The sequence below is a fragment of the Pelobates fuscus genome, chromosome 2 (genome assembly GCF_036172605.1).
Source record: "Pelobates fuscus isolate aPelFus1 chromosome 2, aPelFus1.pri, whole genome shotgun sequence".
Lineage (NCBI taxonomy): Eukaryota > Metazoa > Chordata > Amphibia > Anura > Pelobatidae > Pelobates > Pelobates fuscus.
The window spans coordinates 305950971-305971864 of NC_086318.1; the positions used below are offsets into that span (position 1 = coordinate 305950971).

The window sequence follows — 20894 nt, forward strand, 5'->3', positions numbered from 1 at the left end:
AAAGCCCTTGTGATGTTCATGTTTGTTTTAATGAAATTGCTCTGCAAAGGACATTGGCGATTAAAAGGTACTAAACAAACACTTTTTCTTACATATTTTGTATTATAAAGCAGAAACTATTCATAGATAATGTTAAATATCTTTTGTTTATTTTTTATTTTTTTAAAAAGCATAGTCCAGGAACAGTCTAATTACTGTTATATATTGTTTAGCCAAAACTATTAACCATAGAATTTTGTTAAGTTTACTTTTTTGTCTTGTTTACTTCAAGGTGTGTTAAAAATGGCCCATGAGCAGCTCAATGACAATGCTAATCCAACTCTGTTTTACCATAAAGGAATATGTTTTAACACTGCATTAACAACACCTGAATGGATAGATTCTCTGGAGCATCTTGAAATCAGAGACAGCGATATTTTTTTGGTGACTTATCCAAAATCAGGTAAATGAAGAGAGAGAGGGAGGGAGAGGGACACACATCAAGAATTGATTTCTTGATTCGTTCCTCACTTCCCTCTTTTCAAAATAGACAAACAGCACATTGGGGAGTGTTCAACCTATGTATGTACACAAGCCCAGCAAATTGAGTGAGTGTGCTTAGTAATATAATTATGTGTGACAGTGGCTAGTTATGCAGGCATGAGTTGGAGTCTGTGACTACTTAATTGTGGCCAGTTATGCAAGAGTAAAAGACTAATTAGGGTTGTGTGTGTGTTTATGTTGGTGCATATGTTTATGCTATTTATGTATTTTAAAATTTCCATACAAATATTATATTGTTTATTAGGTCTGTGTATACACACAAAAAGCAAAAACCAACTGCGCTGAGAAATAGCGGTTATGGTGCTATTAGACCTTTGTTCACCTGTACTCATACCTTGATCACTGCTTGCTAACATGAAAGTTCCAGTTCTGTATTAGCAATATAAATTTTAGTGTTCATTTTGGCAGCAAATTAATTTTAGTCATAGTCTTTTGACTAAAAAGCCATTTTAGCTGTAGTCGTATTTTAGTCATCTGAATTCTTTTAGTTTTAGTTGACTAAATCTCCAGTAGATTTTAGTCGACTGAATCTCCAGTAGGTTTAAAACTCTGTCTCTTTTGCCTCTACTCTCTTGGTGGCTTCCAGCTTCCCATGTGTCTCATTCCCTCAGCCCCCCATGTGTCTCATTTCTTCTCATAGAAACATAGAAACATAGAATGTGACGGCAGATAAGAACCATTCGGCCAATCTAGTCTGCCCAGTTTTCTAAATACTTTCATTAGTCCCTGGCATTATCTTATAGTTAGGATAGCCTTATGCCTATCCCACGCATGCTTAAACTCCTTTACTGTGTTAACATCTACCACTTCAGCTGGAAGGCTATTCCATGCATCTACTACCCTCTCAGTAAAGTAATACTTCCTGATATTATTTTTAAACCTTTGTCCCTCTAATTTAAGACTATGTCCTCTTGTTGTGGTAGTTTTTCTTCTTTTAAATATAGTCTCCTCCTTTACTGTGTTGATTCCCTTTATGTATTTAAATGTTTCTATCATATCCCCCCTGTCTCGTCTTTCCACCAAGCTATACATGTTAAGATCCTTTAACCTTTCCTGGTAAGTTTTATCCTGCAATCCATGAACCAGTTTAACCTTCCTCCTTGTGTCTTACACACCAGTCTTTATTTTGGCGACAAATTTCAATTTAGTTTTAGTTATAGTATTTTGATTAAAAAGCCATTTTAGTTTTAGTCCTATTTTAGTCGACTAAATCTAAAAACTTATAGTAGACAAAAATCTGACTAAAATTGTTAGTCGACAAAATTAACACTGATTAATTTCATTAATATTTGAAAGATTGGCTTAACATGTCAGGTGATGCTGTCAGCCAATCAGGATGAAATTGATGTTCAGGAAAGTGTAACATCCACATTTGCTGCTCAGAGTGTATGAACTGGGTCTCCTGTGCCTCAAAGAACCCCAGTTTGGGTCAAACCATTCAGATGGTTTTATCGAGAGCTAGAGGACAACTCCAGCGAGCTGATAGCATCATGTATGGACATAGCGGGGAATGTGAAGCAAATAAGAATAACAGATCCTACCCCAAACATCCCCCAATAACGCCAAACACCGAATTTGAATGAAACAGGCCACAGCATTTATTAAACATAAGACTGTAGGACTCATCCAACTTTTATTAACTTTATCATTTAATTCTAACCAGAGATAAATACATAAATAATCCATAACTTAACATACAAATGAACACATAGGCTCTACTGACTTTAAATACACGTCCTTGCCAATGAACAAGACCATGTGCCTATGCACTAACTTGCCCACTGGGTTCTCACCACCCCCCTTGTCCAAACCAAATTTCCTTTTCCTTTTAATGTTTACCACCAGCCGGCTTTTAGCTCGGTAGACACGTCCAAGTAACTGAAAAGTTTACCATACAGAGAGGGGAGGTTGAGACCCAACCTTGTCCATATCCTGACACTCAGTGTAATAGCCCCCAACACCTATTGGCAAGGACACGCCCCCCACCACAACCCCGCAGTTTTATGCTTAAAATCAGCAGGGGCCCCACCCAAACCACTCAAGGCCTGTTCCACTGCTTCCTGGATAGCAAGATTAAAAGGGTCAAGCCCGACCTCCGTGAGGTGCACGCCATCACCCCGAAATAAATTTGCCGCCTCCCCTTCGAACACCCTGTGGCGAACCAGGATCCCTTTCACCCCCAAGACAAACTTAGAGACCCTCCTATTTAATTTAATACAACATCACTACATGGCTCTCTAACTATGGGCTCGCTGCCAGTAGTTACGGGAAATGACCTCCGACCAAATGAAACAGAACTAAGATGCGTGCCAAGTCCCTCTTAATAGCATCCGACAACCCCCATATAGGCATTGTCCCAAGATAATTATCCCCCAGGTAAATAACTAGGACGCTCGGTGCACCCCGAAGGAGGGAGAGCTGAACCAGCTCCGGGAGATGCCAAACCCATTTCATACCAAACCAACGAACCACCGCTTCAGAAGGCGTGAAAACCCAAGAGCTCGCCTCCCGGACAGACAGCTTCACGCCTCCTGGCCCAGTATACATACAAGTGCCAATCACCCAGACCCTGGGGGGAGTTGCACCTGTGGAGAGAAACATCAATTCAGGAGGCAGGAAGGATGAACATATGAAACAAAACGCCCAGATGCCCACCTCCCTATCATCTGAACCGCTTGCGCCGGCATACCCAGCCTAGAAGCCTCCATGGCAGCACCAATCTGAAAGAAATGCCCACAATATTCCTTGCTGTCAATCCCCAGGACCTTCAGCCCCAAACGAAAGACCCGAATAAAATTGGAAATGAGAAAGAAAGCTCCCATCCTCATGTACCAAAACATCCGTCTTCGAGCATCGGATCTTAAATGCAATTTGATCCTCAGTGCACTGAACATCGGCAAACAACACCCCACCACTGCAGCGCCTACTAGGGCACACTAATTACCCAATCCGCATAACCCCAAAGAATACCAGGGAATAGGCCAATGCGAATAGACGGGCCTCAAAAATAGACCAGAGGAAGCACTCCACACAATCTTGTCAATAGCACAGCGGAGACTGGCTTTCTTGCATCCGCTGAAGAAATCAGACGCCTCAAGCCTTTCAGCGCCTGGCACACCAAAACGCCTTGGTAGAGTCTTCCCATCCCCGTAGCTTGAACAGGAAGCTAAGACCCCAAAAATGTGAGGAGATTGCAGAGGGAGACTTACCCACTGACTCCCAGTGATCCAACAGCTGCAAAAGCCCTGTGAGGCGGGCAGCCAGGGTACCAAAACCACCCTGATCATGCTCCTGTGTCCCATTCACACCACACCTTACTGTATAGACTCCATGTGGCCCTGGAGACTGAACGCCAGATATATGCTCAGCCCTACAATATCACGTTTAGACATAAACATCGGAGCACAAACCGCTGAAGCAAGCGAACTACTGGAGGGGAGGAGGCCGTCAACCGATTGATAGCTTGAACCACTCCCAGATTGTCACTGTGAAAAACAACCCTTTTATCCCAAAACCGGGACCCCCGAACCTCCACCGCCACCAGAATGGGGAAGAGCTCTAGGAAAACCAGATTCTTAGTGAGGCCAGAGACATGCCAACTGTCCTGCCAAGAGGCAGCACACCAACTAGAGCCCAGAATCGCCCCAAACCCCACAAAAGCCACTGCATCCGTAAAGAGGTGTAGCTCCGTGTTTGAGACCTTGCCAATTATGGCAGCCAGGAAGGAGTCCCAGACCGCCAGATCCTCCCGCAGAGGCAGAGTCAGCCGAATGAAGTGCCAGGGTCCGTTGATCCCGGACGTCGCCGCAGTCAGACTCCTGTTAAAGACCCGCCCCATCAGCATGATACTACAGGTGAAATTCAGCTTGCCCAGCAACAACTGCAGGTTCCACAGCTAGATCTTACGCAACCCTAGGGCCATAGACACTGCCCGCCGCAAACCTAGAATCTTATTCAAGGACAAACTGCATTCCACCGCCACAGAATCAATATCAATGCCCAAGAGACACGTGATGGGACCCACCATTTTGTCGTGGGCAAAAAGGACGACACTGTCTGTGATATCCCTGGCTGGTTGATTAATATATGCCCAGTCTGTGATATCCCTGGCTGGATGAATTATATACCTGTAACGGAACCTTCCGTTAATGGATGCTTCCCAGCTTGCGCCGAGGACCACAAGCACCGCACTGGACACCACAACCACCGCATACTCCACAACCGCCGTAGCTTAACTGGAGCCTCGCCATCTTCCGTCCACCCTGGATCAGCTTCTGTCCTCCAGGACTGTGTGGGGAAGACCTCTCCTCCAGGAGAGCGTATCAGGAACAAGCTCTTAAAAGAGCTAAGTGATTCAAACTCAGGGGAGTATGCAGAGCATAGCAATCCCCAGTGTGATTATAGCAGCTCCCTCCAATAACGAGACAAAGCTACGTATTGAGGGTCAAACAGGATCTCATTTACTTGACACCAAAGGGCCTTCTTTTATGCAGGTTTTCCCTACATAGGACCACCCACAGGGTTTTACAGAACAACCAATAACACATGTACATTACAGAAAACACTCCTAGCAATTATACAAAAAATCCTCCCCTCTGCCTGTGATATAATTATGGTACACAATGGGTTAACATAATTATCACAAGCAGGAAAAATACAGTTTTTATACATGTACTGTAACTTTAAAACCACACATCCAATCTTCATAAACCACATATTATTAATCAGCATACTTGAAATATGAACATACTCAAAAATCATGCAGATCCTTCCATTAGTTCAAAAGTTAGTCGGAAGTCCTTTGTGACCGACCGCAGGCACATTTTCCTGCCCAAAACAGTTCCATAGATTTGGGCTGTGTGGTCGGTCAATTGACTAAGTCCCATTCGAATGTGCGTTCAAATCTTCGAACGGGACTTAGTCTCTGTGGCTGAAAACTCAGTGCAGGAGAAGGTAAGGGTCAGCGGTGTTCGTTGAAATGTGTAGCCGATTTCAGTTCCATGGATTTGGCTACACAATCTGCTAAAACAGTCTTTAACAGGCAATCTCTTCCAGGGGCCATAGTCTTAAAGGGGCATTGCTCTCCAAAGTCACAATGTGCCCACCGACGGTTCTTAAAGGGCCATACACAGCATAATAAAATACAATATGCCCAAATGCTGATTTAAGAGGGTACAATCTCCCTGGAGCCATAGTCGCAGGGGAGGAGGAAGGCAAGCAGGCCTCTCCAGGACAAAGTGGCACAATACCACCAGTCTCTCTGGGATACACCTGGCTGGATAGGTGATTTATCAAAAGTTTACACGTGCTATACCTGGCTGGATAGGTGATATATACCTAGTCTCCGTGTGCTATACCTGGATAGGTGATATATCCATAGTCTCTATGTGATATCCCTGCCCAGATTTTATATAATATCCCTGGATGGATAATATTTTATATGATATCACTGGTTAGATTGAGGATATATCTCCAGTCTCTATGTGGTATCTGTGGCTGGATGGATGGTAAGGATACCAAATTAAGGAGCTATCTTCCGAATAGCTGACAGACAAAATGAAAAAAAGCCCTTTTCTTAATTGTTATCTTTTAGTTGCTTAGTAGATAATGCCCTAGTTTGTAAGCATACCAACATTGGGAAACTATCAACTCAACAGATGAAAGAGCAAAATTTAAAAAGCCCTTATTTGATTTTTATTTTATTTGACAAACCGAAATAAGAAAATTAGCTAAACTAAATAATAATAAACTCAGTAAGAGCGAGTCTGTTGTGGTGTACTGAAACTTATGAACTGGTAGGCCTGAAAAATAGGACAAAAAATATCAATACCACCTAGTGTTAGAATAGAAATAATTAACAAAGCGCCCCACCTCCTCCCCCCTCATTATTAGGACTACTTGCACCTTGTGGAGAGCAAAAATGGGTCGCAAGAGTATACTGAGAACGGGCAGCAGCTGAAATAGCCTGCCCTTCGGTGGGTCCCCGCTCATATCTCAAGCTGTTTTTGCTCATCTTGTGCCATTACAGAGAGAACATCTCTGAAACATATCAGACTGGTCCCACCCATACGGGCAGTCCAGATCCGAAATGCCAGCAAGTTCTCTCTGCACGAGAGATACAGCAACCCCAGACGATCGTTTCAGCCATGTACCTTGACTGATTCAGCACCTGAATCAGTTTCTTCCCAATTTGTTAGGAAGATAAGCAATAAAGTAATTGATTGGTAAGATTTGGGTAAATATTATACTGCAACCCAGTGAAGAATGTTCAAAACATGAAACTATGCTGGATGTAAGATAATGTATTAGATGTAAGTACTGCTTCCAACTAGCTGCTGTTAGGAAATACTGTCTCTTCCCACTGGCTTATGTCTCGTGCATAATCCATAACTGGACTTGAAAACAATCAACTCCTAATCCCCTCTTCTTTGTCTCCTCCACTCTTTCATTCCACTTGTTGAAGCTAAAGTTATAGGCATAAACAACAGTAATGCAAGGCTGCGCCAAAATATATCAATGTGGACTACAGATATTATAAAACATATAAATGAGACATAAAAAGAGTGCAAACAGAATACCGTATATACTCGAGTATAAGCCGACCCGAATATAAGCCGAGGCCCCTAATTTTACCCCAAAAAACTGGGAAAACTTATTGACTCGAGTATAAGACTATGGTGGGAAATGCAGCAGCTACTAGTAAATTTCTAAATAAAATTAGATCCTTAAAAAATTATATTAATTGAATATTTATTTACAGTGTGTGTATATAATGAATGCAGTGTGTGTGTATGAGAATGCAGTGTGTGTATGAGTGCAGTGTGTGTATATGAATGCAGTGTGTATATGAATGCAGTGTGTGTGTATGAGTGCAGTGTGTGTGTATGAGAATGCTGTGTATGAGTGCAGTGTGTGTGTATGAGAATGCTGTGTATGAGTGCAGTGTGTGTGTATGAGAATGCTGTGTGTATGAGTGCAGTGTGTGTGTATGAATGCAGTGTGTGTATGAATGTTGTGTGTATGAGTGCAGTGTGTGTGTATGAGAATGCAGTGTGTGTGCATGAATGCAGTGTGTGTGTATGAATGCAGTGTGTGTGTATGAATGCTGTGTGTATGAGTGCAGTGTGTGTGTATGAGAATGCTGTGTGTATGAATGCAGTGTGTGTGTATGAGTGCTGTGTGTGTGTATGAGTGCAGTGTGTGTGTGTGTGTGAATGCAGTGTGTGTATGTGTGTGTGTAATGCAGAGTGTGATGCAGAGCCTTGGTGGGGGGTGGGCATTTTTATTTTTTAATTATTATTTTAATATTTTTTTGTTTCATTACATTTTTTTTTATTATTTTATTTTATTATTATTATTTATTTAATTATTATTTTTATTATTTTAATTTTTTTTATTATTATTAATATATATATGCATTTTTTTTTTTGCTAGCTGGCCAGGGAGGGGGGCTCTCCTTCCCTGGTGGTCCAGTGGATGGGCACTGTGTAGGAGGGGGCTGTGGGGGCTGCAGAAAGATGCTACTTACCTTCCTGCAGCTCCTGTCAGCTCTCTCCTCCTCTGCCGGTCCGTTCAGCACCTCGGTCAGCTCCCAGTGTAAATCTCGCGAGAGCCGCGGCTCTCGCGAGATTTACACTGTGAGCTGACAGAAGAGCTGAACGGACCGGCGGAGGAGGAGAGAGCTGACAGGAGCTGCAGGAAAGGTAAGTAACATCTCTCTGCAGCCCCCACAGCCGAGGTCTGTATTATGGCAATGCAAATTGCCATAATACAGACTATTGACTCGAGTATAAGCCGAGTTGGGGTTTTTCAGCACAAAAAATGTGCTGAAAAACTCGGCTTATACTCGAGTATATACGGTAGTTGGTATTGTATATAAAATAGTCCAAAAAGATTAGAAGTTGCATTGTGGCAATAAATGTATTTTAAGGTGCTTTTGATGAAGGGGTCTCCTCTCTGTTTAAAGTAGTCCGATTGTTCTCGTTATATGGAAGACATAAGATAAGAGACCAATCGTACAGAGTGTAAGGGACAATATATGTGATAAAAAGATAAATATATTCCACTCACATTTAAATGAGCTATAGCCAGCTCAGGTATAACAGGCGTACAGCGGAATATGGAGGGGTTGGGAAAAATGAGACACATGGAGGGGCTGGGGGAAGATTAGGTATGTGGAGAGGCTGAGGGGATAAGACATATGGAGGCGCTAAGTGGACTGACACTCTTGGAGGAGCTGGGGGATTGGTGGGAATGAGACACATAGGGGGGCTGGAGGGACACAAAGAGACAGAGGGGCTGGGAAGAAAGAGACAAGATGCTGGGGGGGAAGAGACACACAGAGAGGCTGGGAAGGGGAGAAAGATGCAGAAAAGGGGTGAGGGGAAAGACGCACAAAAGAGACACAGAGGGGCTGAGAACAGGACAAGAGACAGACAGGGGCTTGGGAGGGAAAGACACCCAGAAGGACTGGCGAAACACAAAAAACAAAAACAAAAACACCACAGAGTGGCTGGGGAAGAGGCAAAGGCAAAAGAAACAGACAGGGGCTTGGGGGGAGAGACACCCAGAGGGGCTGCGGGATGTCATACTGGGGAAGGGACAAAATACAGATATTTGATAGAAGGGTCAAAAGAGACAGACAGGGTCTGGGGAAGGGGTAAAAGAGACAAACATGGGCTGGGGGACATACCCAGAGTGGCTGAGGGTGGGACAGAGGGGCTGTGAGTAGAAAGAGTAAGTGTGCTAAGGACTGGAGGGATAAAGAGACAGAGAAATACACAAAAGGGGCTGATGGGGAAAATGAGACATAGTGGGGGTGGGGAAGGGAGGAAAGAGATACACAAAAGGGACAGAGGGAAGAGGCACACAAAGGGGTTGATGAAGGGGAAGAGACCGAGAGGCGAGGGAAGTGGAGAAAAAGCAGCATAAAAGGGTGGGGGAGAAAGAGACAAGTGCTAGGGGGAAAGAAATACGCAACGGGGCTGGAAGGGAGCAAGAGACACACAAAGCAGCTGGAGGGAAGAAATAGATACAACAAGGGAAAACATGGGTGGTTAAGATATACTAAAGCGGAATGTAAGACAAAAGTTGGATAAGATACACTAAAGGGGGTAAGACATTCAAACAAGAAGACAAGAAACACAAAAGGGGGTAAGAAATTCAAGAGTGGGATTAAGGGACACACAGGTGAATATGCATTTTCAGGGGGAGTTCAGATAGGGGGAACAAAATACATATTTGTCTGTGTAGTAAAAATTCCTTGCTCCACCCCTGGCTGCAGTATCTCTGGCAAAGCTATACAGTAGCAAAACATAACAGTACTGTGCAGCCAGCTCCACAGCCACAAAACTCATGGACTGGGGGGGAGACACCCAGATGGACTGAAGGGACACACACAGAGAGAAAGAGACCAGGTGCTGTGGGGAAGTGGAGAGAAAGAGACAAGGTGCTGAGACATATAGGAAAGGGGAGAACAAGATACACAAAAGGAGAGAAAGAGAGAGAGGGGTGGGGAAGGAGGGAAAAATACAAAGAAGGGGCTGAGGTAAGAGTCACACGATGGAGATGGGGAAGTGGAGAAAGAGACATAAGGTGGCTGGGGAGGGGAAGAGACACAGAGAAGCTGGGGAGAGGAGAAAGAGATAAAAACTATTATATGAGAGGTTTAGTTTGAAGTACACTGTAGTAGTCCAAAACTTGTAAATTTAGCAGCAATTGATAAACAGTAGGTAGTTTAATAAAAACTTAAGGATGCAATATAGTAAACATAAGTAAAACCTGGGGATAAACTGATGATATAATAAATATGTGAATGCCTATAGACAGGTAGTGTTGATGAACAAGGCTTCAAATAAAGTAAAGAAAGCAAGGTCGAACGTAGGCCAAATGTACTAAAGAAAAGTGACTATGTAGCATGGCTCACCGCAGGCCGAATATACTGTATTAAATTAAAAATGCAGCATGGCAGAACATAGACTGAATGTACTAAACCACAGTGACTATGTAGCATGGCTCACAGTAGGCCAAATCTACTGTATTAAATTGAAAATGTAGCATGGCCAAACATAGGCCATATGGGCAGAACCAAAGTGAAACTGTAGCGTGGCAAAATGTACTGAACCAAAATGAAAATGCAGAATGGCCGAATGTAGGCTGAATGTACTATACAAAGTGACTATGTAGCATGGCCGAATGTACTGAGCCAAAATTAACTTGTAGTACGCACAAACTTAGGTAAAATGTACTAAATCGAAGTGAAAATTGATCATTTTTTAAAAACTATTACATTCTGTGAGCTTGATAGATATTTTTTTTAATTAGAGTATTCCTTTAAGAAACAATAAATGTCCTTTAAGTCTATAGGGCTAATATTTAGAACTTTAAATATTGTATTTATATATGCAAATTGTGGTATGTCATTCTTTTCTTTAAATGATTCATCATTAAAACTAATTGCAGAGAACATGGATCTGCAAAAAGTAAAATTTTGCTGACTATTTGAAAGCTATGGTATTTTATAATTGCTCTTGTACAGGAACCATTTGGACACAGCAAATTCTAAGTCTCATTCTCAATGAAGGACACCGCAAGGGAACAGAAGCTATTGATAATATGGCCAGAGCTCCATGGATTGAATCTAATCTCTATAATATTGATTTTAAAACCCGACCGGATCCCCGACTTTTTTCATCTCACCTTCCTTATTATTTAATGCCAAAAGGTACAAGGAAGCGACGAGGCAAAGTAAGCTTTTGAATAAGGGATTGAGATATTTTCTTGTAGGGTGTGCCTGTTTTTGTACAAAATTTTAATATTTATTGATTTTTTTCAGTTCAGAGTATACTGAAATACAGTGACAGCTATATTATCTAATACTGAGGGACAGCATTCACTGAGAGGAACAACCAAGTTGCTGGGATTGTGTACCAAAACATCTGCACAAAATATGGGCAGGAGCTGCGTAAGTCCATAGGAGGTGCCTCAAAAGGTAGTTGAGTATACCAGGGCTAAGACCCGGTCGGAGCTTCCATATCCAGACAGATAAGCAAGTACTGCCCAACCAACTATTGTGGTAGTAGACAAGGAATGGGAGACTGCAGTGGTGGATGATGCAATATCCAGTCACCATAACATGAAGAAGAAGGAACATGTGAAATCATAACATGAAGAAGAAGGGACAGTACAAATCTCAAGGGCTGAAAGAGGAGCTAAAATGATGTGGAAAGTGAATGCAGTATAAGTCCCAGTGGTTAAAGGAACACTTGGGGCTTTAACCCTCACGTTGGGGGGGCAGATACCTAGTGATACATCTGACATCTCTGTGTAGAAGAGTGCAGTTATAGGAACAGTTAAGATACTGCCCTGGACACTGAACAAAATTATAAACGCAACACTTTCGTTTTGCCCCCATTTTTCATGAGCTGAACTCAAAGATCTAAGACTTTTTCTATGTACACAAAAGGACTATTTATCTCAAATATTGTTCACAAATCTGTCTAAATCTGTGTTAGTGAGCACTTCTCCTTTGCCGAGATAATCCATCCATGTCACAGGTGTGGCATATCAAGATGCTGATTAGACAGCATGATTATTGCAGAGGTGTTCCTTAGGCTGGCCACAATAAAAGGCCACACTAAAATGTGCAGTTTTATCACACAGGACAATGCCACAGATGTTGCAAGTGTTGAGGAAGAGTGCAATTGGCATGCTGACTGCAGGAATGTCCACCAGAGCAGTTGCCCGTGAATTGAATGTTCATTTCTCTACCATAAGCCATCTCCAAAGGCGTTTCAGAGAATTTGGTAGTACATCCAACCGGCCTCACAACCGCAGACCACATGTAACCACACCAGCCCAAAACCACCACATCCAGCATCTCCAACATCCAACCACACCAGCCACTCAGACAGCTGCTGCAACAATTCATTTGCATAACCAAAGAATTTCTGCAAAACCTGTCAAAAACAGTCTCAGGGAAGCTCATCTGCATGCTCATCGTCCTCATCGGGGTCTCGACCTCACTGCAGTTCGTCGTCGTAACCGACTTGAGTGGGCAAATGCTCCCATTTGATGGTGTCTGGCACTTTGGAGAGGTGTTCTCTTCACGAATGAATACCGGTTTTCACTGTACAGTATTGATGGTATTCTGAATTTGCAGAGATACCGTGATGAGCAGGGCCGGATTAAGATAGGGGATGGTGGAGCTGCAGCTCCAGGCCCAAGCTCAAGCCCATGGAATAGGCCCATTGATTTAAAAAAAAAAAAAAAAAAAAATGTACACACCACTCTTAGGGTTGCCATGTATTTCTCAGAAATATCTCTCAGGTATTTGAGGCTGCCTAGCCGGTGCCGGTATTACATTAATGGCGGCAATACAAATGTCAGTCTCAGTATAAACAGAGATTATTCTGCAATACCAGGGCCGGCCAGTACGGGTCGCTGTTTGTGTGGAGAGAGGCAGGGATGAGAAGTTACAGCATGTCCCTCGCTGCCTCTCTCTACTCACTGATCCGCGGGGAGCAGCTCTGCACAGAGAGTCCAGACAGCAGCTCTGAGCCTGCGAGACATGGGGGCGGTGAGAGACTTGCGAGACATAGGGACACTGGGGAACATGGGGACCCTGAGACATTAGGGACCCAGTGGCCGCATGTCTCCCAGTGTCCCCATGTCTCCAAGTGTCCCTGGCGTCTGTGTCCCTATTTTTCCAGAGTCCCCTAGTCTCCCAGAGTCCCCTAGTCTCCCAGAGTCCCCTATTCTCTCAGTGTCCCTATGTCTCTCAGTGTCCCCATGTCTCTCCCAGTGTCTCAGTGTCCCCATGTCTCTAAGTGTCCTAGTGACATTGGGACACTGGGAGACATGGGGATACAAACACTTGGGGACACTGAGACACTAGGGGACACTGAGAGACATGGGGGCACTGGATGACTTTGAGACCTGGGAGACATGGGGCACTCCCAGTATGTCTCACAGCCAGTGTTCCTAGTATTTCTGTATCCCCATGTCTCCCAGTGTCCCTGGTGTCTCTCAATGTCTGTAGTGGGCCAGTGTCCCTAGTGTCTCAGTGTTTTCTAGTCTCCCAAAGTCCCCTTGTCTCCCAGTGTCTCAATGTCTCCCAGTGTCCCCATGTCTCCTAGTGTCTCAGTGTCCCCTAGTATAAAAGAAAAAATATCAGGCACTCACTGTGATAGATTTAAGCAGGTTTATTGGACAACGCAACGTTTCAACCTGTACCCAGGTCTTTATCAAGTCTCCAGTGTCACCTATATATCACAGTGTCCCCTATGTATCAGAGTGTCTCAGTGCCCCATGTCTCCCAGTGTCCCTTGAGTCTCTCAGTGTCCATAGTGTCTGTGTCCCCTAGTCTCTCAGAATCCCCTAGTCTCTGTGTCCCCATGTCTCACAGTGCCCCCAAGTGTCTCAGTGTCCCCTAGTATAGAAGAAAAAAATCTCAGGCACTCACTGTGATAGATTTAAGCAGGTTTATTGGACACCGCAACGTTTTGACCTGTACCCAGATCTTTATCAAATCTCCAGTGTCCCCTATATATCACAGTGTCCCCTATGTATCACAGTGTCTCAGTGCCCCATGTCCCCTCGTGTCCCAAAGTCAACCAGCGTCCCCATTTCTTCATATCTCCCAGTGTCCCCAGGTCTCTCCGTGTTCCCTAGTATCTCAGTGTCCCCATGTCTCCCAGTGTCCCAATGTCTCTCAATGTCTCCTAGTGACATGGGGACACTGGGAGACATGGGAACACAGACACTAAGGGACTGGGAGACATGGGGACACAGACATCCCCCCTGTTTGTGAATGTTCGCCCCTTTTGGCAGATTTGTGTATGTGGCCCTTTTACCCCATCCATAGAGTTCCTGCTTTCTCATAGCTGCATCCTATGAGTTTCCCTCCAGCACCATCTACATCAGATACATGACGCTTAGGAGGTAGGACTGTTTTAGTGTTTTTGGTAAATAAGATTTTGTAATTAGGCCCATCATAATTGCCAGCACCAGGCCCACTGGGCTCTTAATCTGTCCCAGAGCACCGGCCAGTAGGGGTCCCTGTGTATGCAGAGAGAGGCAGGGTTAAGAAGTTACAGCATCTCCCTCCGTGCCTCTCTCTACTCCCTGATCCGCGGGGGAGCAGCTCTGCACAGAGAGTCCAGACAGCAGCTCAGAGCCTGTAGAGACAGCCAACAGCTCAGGTAAGTGTGGGATGGGGGGAAAGGCTGCAGGGAGACATGGGGACACAGACACTAGGGGAAACTGTGAGAGATGGGGACAGTAAGAGACTTGGGGACACTGGGAGACATAGGGACACTTGGTGACACTGAGACACTAGGGAAAACAGACATGGGGACGGTGAGAAACTTGGGGACACAGACATTGGGAGACATGGGGACACTGAGTAAAAAGTGGACCATGTCTCCTAGTGGCCCCTAGTCTATCAGTGTCCCCATGTCTCCCAGCCAGTGTCCCCAGTGTCTGTGTCCCTATGTGTCGCTGGTGTCTCTCAGTGTCCCTGGTGTCTGTGTCCCTAGTCTCTCAGTGTCCCCATGTCTCTCCCAGTGTCACCTAGTGTCTCAGTGTCCCCATATCTCACAGTGTCCCAATGTCTCTAAGTGTCCCCTAGTGAAATGGGGAAACATTGGGGAAACAGACTCTAAGGGACACTAGGAGACATGGGGATACAAACATTAGGGGACACTGGGCAACATGGGGACACTGAGAGACATGTCTCCCAACCAGTGTCCCTAGATCTCCCAGTGTCTCTGGTGTCTCTCAGTGGAGACTAGGAAACACTAGGGACACTGGCACACTACAGATGTAGTGTGCCAGTGTCCCTAGTGTTTCCTAGTCTCCCAGTGTCTCAGTGTCCCAATGTCTCCCAGTGTCTCAGTGTCCACTAGTATAAGATAAAAATTCACAGGCACTCACTGTGATAGATTTAAGCAGGTTTATTGGACACTGCAATGTTTCAACCTGTACCTAGGTCTTTATCAAGTATCCAGTGTCCCCTATGTCTCCCAGTGTCTCAGTGTCCCCTAGTCTCCCAGAGTCCCCATGTCTCACATTGCCTCAATATCTCACAGTGCCCCCTAGTATAAAATAAAAACAATCTCAGGCACTCACTGTGATAGATTTAAGCAGGTTTATTGGACACCGCAATGTTTTGACCTGTACCCAGGTCTTTATCAAATCTCCAGTGTCCCCTATATATCACAGTGTCCCCTATGTATCACAGTGTCTCAGTGCCCCATGTCTCCCAGTGTCCCCTCATGTCTCAAAGTCACCCAGTGTCCCTATGTCTCCAAGTGTCCCAATGTCTCCTAGTGTCCTAGTGACATGCGGACACTGGGAGACATGGGGACACAGACACTAAGGGACTGGGAGGCATGCCCCCATTTTTGTTCGGCCCTTTCGGCAGTTCTGGTTATGTGATTCATGTCAGTGGCCCACCCTTTTACCCCGTCCATAGACTTCCTGCTTTACTGGACACTGCTGTTAGGGGGTATGGATTTACTTGAAAGAGGAAAGTGTGAGATTAGCATAGGGTATGTTTTTTCGCATAGCTGCATCTTATGAGTTTCCCTCCAGCACCATCTCCATCAGAAACATGACGCTTGGGAGGTAGGACTGTTTTAGTGTTTTTGGTCGAAAAGATTTTGTAATTAGGCCCATCATAATTGTCAGCACCAGGCACACTGGGCTCTTAATCTGGCCCTGGTGATGAGATCCTGAGGCCCATTGTTGTGCCATTTATCTACGACCATCACCTCACGTTGCAGTATGATAATGCACGGCCCCATGTTGCAAGGATCTGTACACAATTCCTGGAAGCTGAAAACATCCCAGTTCTTGCATGGCCAGCATATTCACCGGACATGTCACCCATGGAGCATGTTTGGGATGCTCTGGATCGGCATATACGACAGCGTGTTCCAGATCTTGGCAATAGCCAGCAACTTCGCCGAGCGATTGAAGAGGAGTGGACCAAAATTCCACAGGCCACAATCAACAACCTGATCAACTCTATGCGAAGGAGATGTGCTGCACTGCGTCAGGCAAATGGTGGTCACACCAGATACTGACTGGTTTTCAGACCCCTTTTAGAGTGGCCTTTTATTGTGGCAAGCCTAAGGCACAACTGTGCAATAATAATGCTGTCTAATCAGCATCTTGATATGCCACACCTGTGAGGTGGGTGGATTATCTCAGCAAAGCAGAAGTGCTCACTAACACAGATTTAGACAGATTTGTGAACAATATTTGAGAAATAGTCCTTTTGTGTACATAGAAAAAGTCTTAGATATTTGGGTTCAGCTCATGAAAAATGGGGGCAAAAACCAAAGTGTTGCGTTTATAATTTGTTTAGTGTTTATATAAATTAAACCAACTCCTTGGTTTTCCACCCCTCCCTGTCACAGGTGCCTCTTCCAGGAACCTATTTAACCTTGACCTGCGGAGAGTCCTAGTAAGGAAGTGGATTAATCTCATAAGAGCAGGCAGTAGGCTGCTAGAGTAGGACCATTCTGCAGGAATTTTTCTAGGGGGCAGGGGGGGCATAATTGTAATGCCCTCCATGCTTGGCCTCTTTTTAGCAGTGTCATGAAGGGGAGGGGCATAGTCATTATCACGTAAAGCCAGGGTGACCAGATTTTGGAAATAAAAACCAGGACACCCATTGGGGGGGCAGGATATGTAAATCGCGTTTTCACAACTATGGTCTCTGGAATTCATGTTGCATTCCTGGCACTATAGTGTTCCTTTAAGCAAATTTAAGGAACATTCTGGTTACCATAACAACTTCATCTAAATGAAAATGCTATGATGCCAAGAGGCCCCTGGGTGCTCTCTTTCTTTTAAGGGGCTAAACTGCTCTCACGGTTTAACCCCTTAAGGACACATGACGTGTGACATGTCCTGATTCCCTTTTATTCCAGACGTTTGGTCCTTAAGGGGTTAAACACCATCTTCTGCACTGTTCGCTTGTTTTTTTCCCTCTTTATCCCCCCTCATTCTGTGATCTTCACATAAGATATTTATGACCCTCTGCAAGAATGGTGTCTATGTTCTATCAAACCTGTCTTATCTGCACTCATGTCGCTTTAACCCCTGTATCACAACCCAGCTTTAAAGTCTATGTGTCGTCAGGGCTGGCGCTTCCTATAAGGCGACCTAAGCAGCCGCCTAGGGCACCACTTAGAAGGGGGCGCCCAGCGCCCTCATCGCCGGCCCTTCTAATGCTGCAGCAGCCTGAGCGCTCTATAGAGAGCCTCAGGTGAATGCAGCACTGCTTCTCTCCCCCCTTTCTCCTCACCCCCTCCCCCCAACCCCTTCCCTGTGTAGTGTGGCAGAGTTCCTCTCCGGTCTACGGTACAGGAAAATCTGTTTCCTGTACCCGGCCGGACTGACAGGAAGTGCTCACTGACCACTAAGGGGCAGTGGAGGGAGAGACCACTATAGGACAGGGGGCAGGGCAGGGAGCTCCTTCACACTACACACACACACACACACACACACACTGCATCCCTATACATACACAGAAACACACAAAGCATCCCTACACACACAGAAACACAACATGCTTCCCTTACACACAGAGAAACACATAATGCTTCCATTACACACACACACACACAATGCAACCATTACACACAGACAATGCATCCTTTGCACACATACACAAACACACAATGCATCCCTTACACACACATGCAAACACACACTGCTTCTCTTACACACACACTGAAACACAATGCACCCCTTACAGACACACACACTGCATCCCTTACATACACAGAAACACACCTTGCATTCCTTATGCATACAAACACAGATTCACACAATGCATCCCTTACACACAACCAGAAACACACAATACATACCTTATACAGAAACACACACTGCTTTCTATTCCTTACACAAACATTAAAAAATTGGGAAATAAGAGGGGAACAAGTAAGGCGAGGGAACTATTGTAGAAAGGAGGGTTATGGGGTTGGGGGCATAATTGGGGCAAGAGGGATGGAACACATGTGAGGAGGAGATAAATGATAGGGGGATGGAGAGAGATAAAGAGGGGCAGATGAGATTTAGAGAGTGCATAAACACACCTATAGAAACTAACTAAATACACACACATGCACACTAAAACTTCACACAAATATGCACCTGCATTTATGTGAAGAAATGCCCCATCACGTTCGGTTCTTTCTGTTCGTCAGGATTCATGTATCTCGCCAGACCAAACTGGTAGCTTGACCAGTTTATCTTGTGTCCAGACAGCCCCAAGTTGACCTGAAATGGGTCCAACAGTGTCTGCCGAAGATGTAAGCAAAAGAGGGAGCAGTGCGAAGGAATACCCCATCACATTTGGCTCTGTTTGTCTGGATTCATGTCCCAGTTTTATTTAGTTTATTCTGTTCGGTTCCCAAACGGAGACCACCACAGAGACCTATTAAACCATCGTTGAGTGCCTGGAATTCTTTTTGGCCAGGCACTCCCGCGAACACCGTTCCAGTTCTATTTTACCTACACAAACTGCTTTTGGGAGTTAGAGACTACTGAACACGGGGAGCATTCTACATCAACCAGCTTTTTTCTAACTTATGTGTTTTTCATACAAAACCCCATGAACAGAGACCGACTCTTGGCACAAATTCCCTGGAACTATTTTGGGCTTCTACCTCGTGGCAGACCGGTCAGAACTTCCCTGCAATGGCGATCCAAAACTACCAAACGGATCTGGGTGATTTTTTAATACATTGTTCGCCCAGATCCAGGCTATTCAGGGTTGCGACTTTTGTGGGGCTTCTATGTATGTTGGGAGTACTTTTGGGGTGTTTTATTTTACTTACTTTTTCTGTGCCTGGAGATAATTGAGTTTAGTACAGTTCCTGACTCAATTATCTCTCAGGCACAGAGGAGGATTTGACTGACTGTATAAATGTGATGCTTGTACTGCTTTTAAATCTGTCTTCTCCCAGCATTAAGCCTTGGCTCGTGTGTGGGGTTTAGGAATATTGGTGCTATTTTACCTTGTGGATTATTTTAGGTTCTTGTATTGGGAAAAAGAATATCCGTGGCAGTAATACCTTGGCAGACCGCCACAATTAACACACAAGCAGTCTGCACAAATACATCCATCATTTATATGCACACACTAACAGGGTTATTCACTAAACATTCAGACAAAATCTGGTGAAAACTACAGACATCCGATTTCATTGACAATACTCATATTTCTTAAAGTCAAATGTGGTCAAGGTTCAGTCTGTCCGATCAATTCGGTAACAATGGTTCAGGCGAGTTTGGAAAATCTGTAAAAAGGACACAAAGGCTCATATAATGTTTCATCTCTTTTTTTATTCCTCAGCAGCAAAGAAAGAATACTGTAATATTAATAGAAAAAAAAAATCAAGCATTCACATTCAAAGGGTTAACAACATAACATGACATCCCATAATAATGCTCCTTTACAATAAACCCCATAACATGACATCCCATAATAATGCTCCTTTACAATAAATGCTCCTTTACAATAAGCCACTCTTCTTTCTTTGCTGCTGCTCTCCACTACTACTCTTCTGCTTGTTCTTGCCTGTTATTAAGGATTGTTACAATTTTCTTTACTTATTGACACAACTTATATACTCCCATTTGGTTTGTGTATATTGAAGATCTGAGTGTTATCATTGCAATTGTTACTAATTCATTGCATAACATTGTTTAGCAGATGTACCACTGCTGCAAAATTCAAATTTTAAATACACCTATTTTAGAATTGTAAGTGATAGTAACTATCTCCTGGTTGCAGCAATTTGATTTTTTCTTTTTGCTATTCCTATTGGTTTATGTGTACTTGATTTATATGGGTGCCTTACACCCTGTTCCAAATTATTATGCAAATTCTATTTAAGTGTCACAAAGATTAAATATTTTGTTTTTCAGTTTAACTCACGGATGGCATTGTTTCTCAGGGCTCTTTTGATCACTGAAAACAATCTCGGACACCTGTGATAATTAGATTGCCAGGTGAGCCAAATTTAAGGAAAAACTACTAAAGGAGGGTGTTCCACATTATTAAGCAGAACACCATTTTCATGCAATATGGGGAAGACAAAGGATCTCTCTGCTGCTGAAAAGAGTGAAATAGTTCAATGCCTTGGACGAGGTGTGAAAACATTAGATATTTCACGAAAACGTAAGCGTGATCATCGCACTATTAAGAGATTTGTGGCTGATTCAGAGCACTGACGGGTTCGTGCAGATAAAGGCACATTGAGGAAGATTTCTGCCAGATCCATGCATCGGATCAAGAGAGCAGCTGCTAAAATATCATGACATAGCAG

General features: G+C 44.1%; 1 protein-coding gene across 1 annotated transcript in view; it reads left to right on the top strand.

Annotated features, from left to right (window-relative positions):
• Positions 1-277: 277 nt before the first annotated feature.
• LOC134587237 (amine sulfotransferase-like) overlaps positions 278-20894 on the top strand; it is a 58508-nt gene continuing 37891 nt past the window's right edge. Inside the window, exons 1-2 of the mRNA XM_063443495.1 lie at positions 278-442; positions 11081-11289. Of these exons, the coding sequence (XP_063299565.1) occupies positions 283-442; positions 11081-11289 (369 nt within the window). The 5' untranslated portion in view covers positions 278-282. The remainder of the gene's footprint in view (positions 443-11080; positions 11290-20894) is intronic.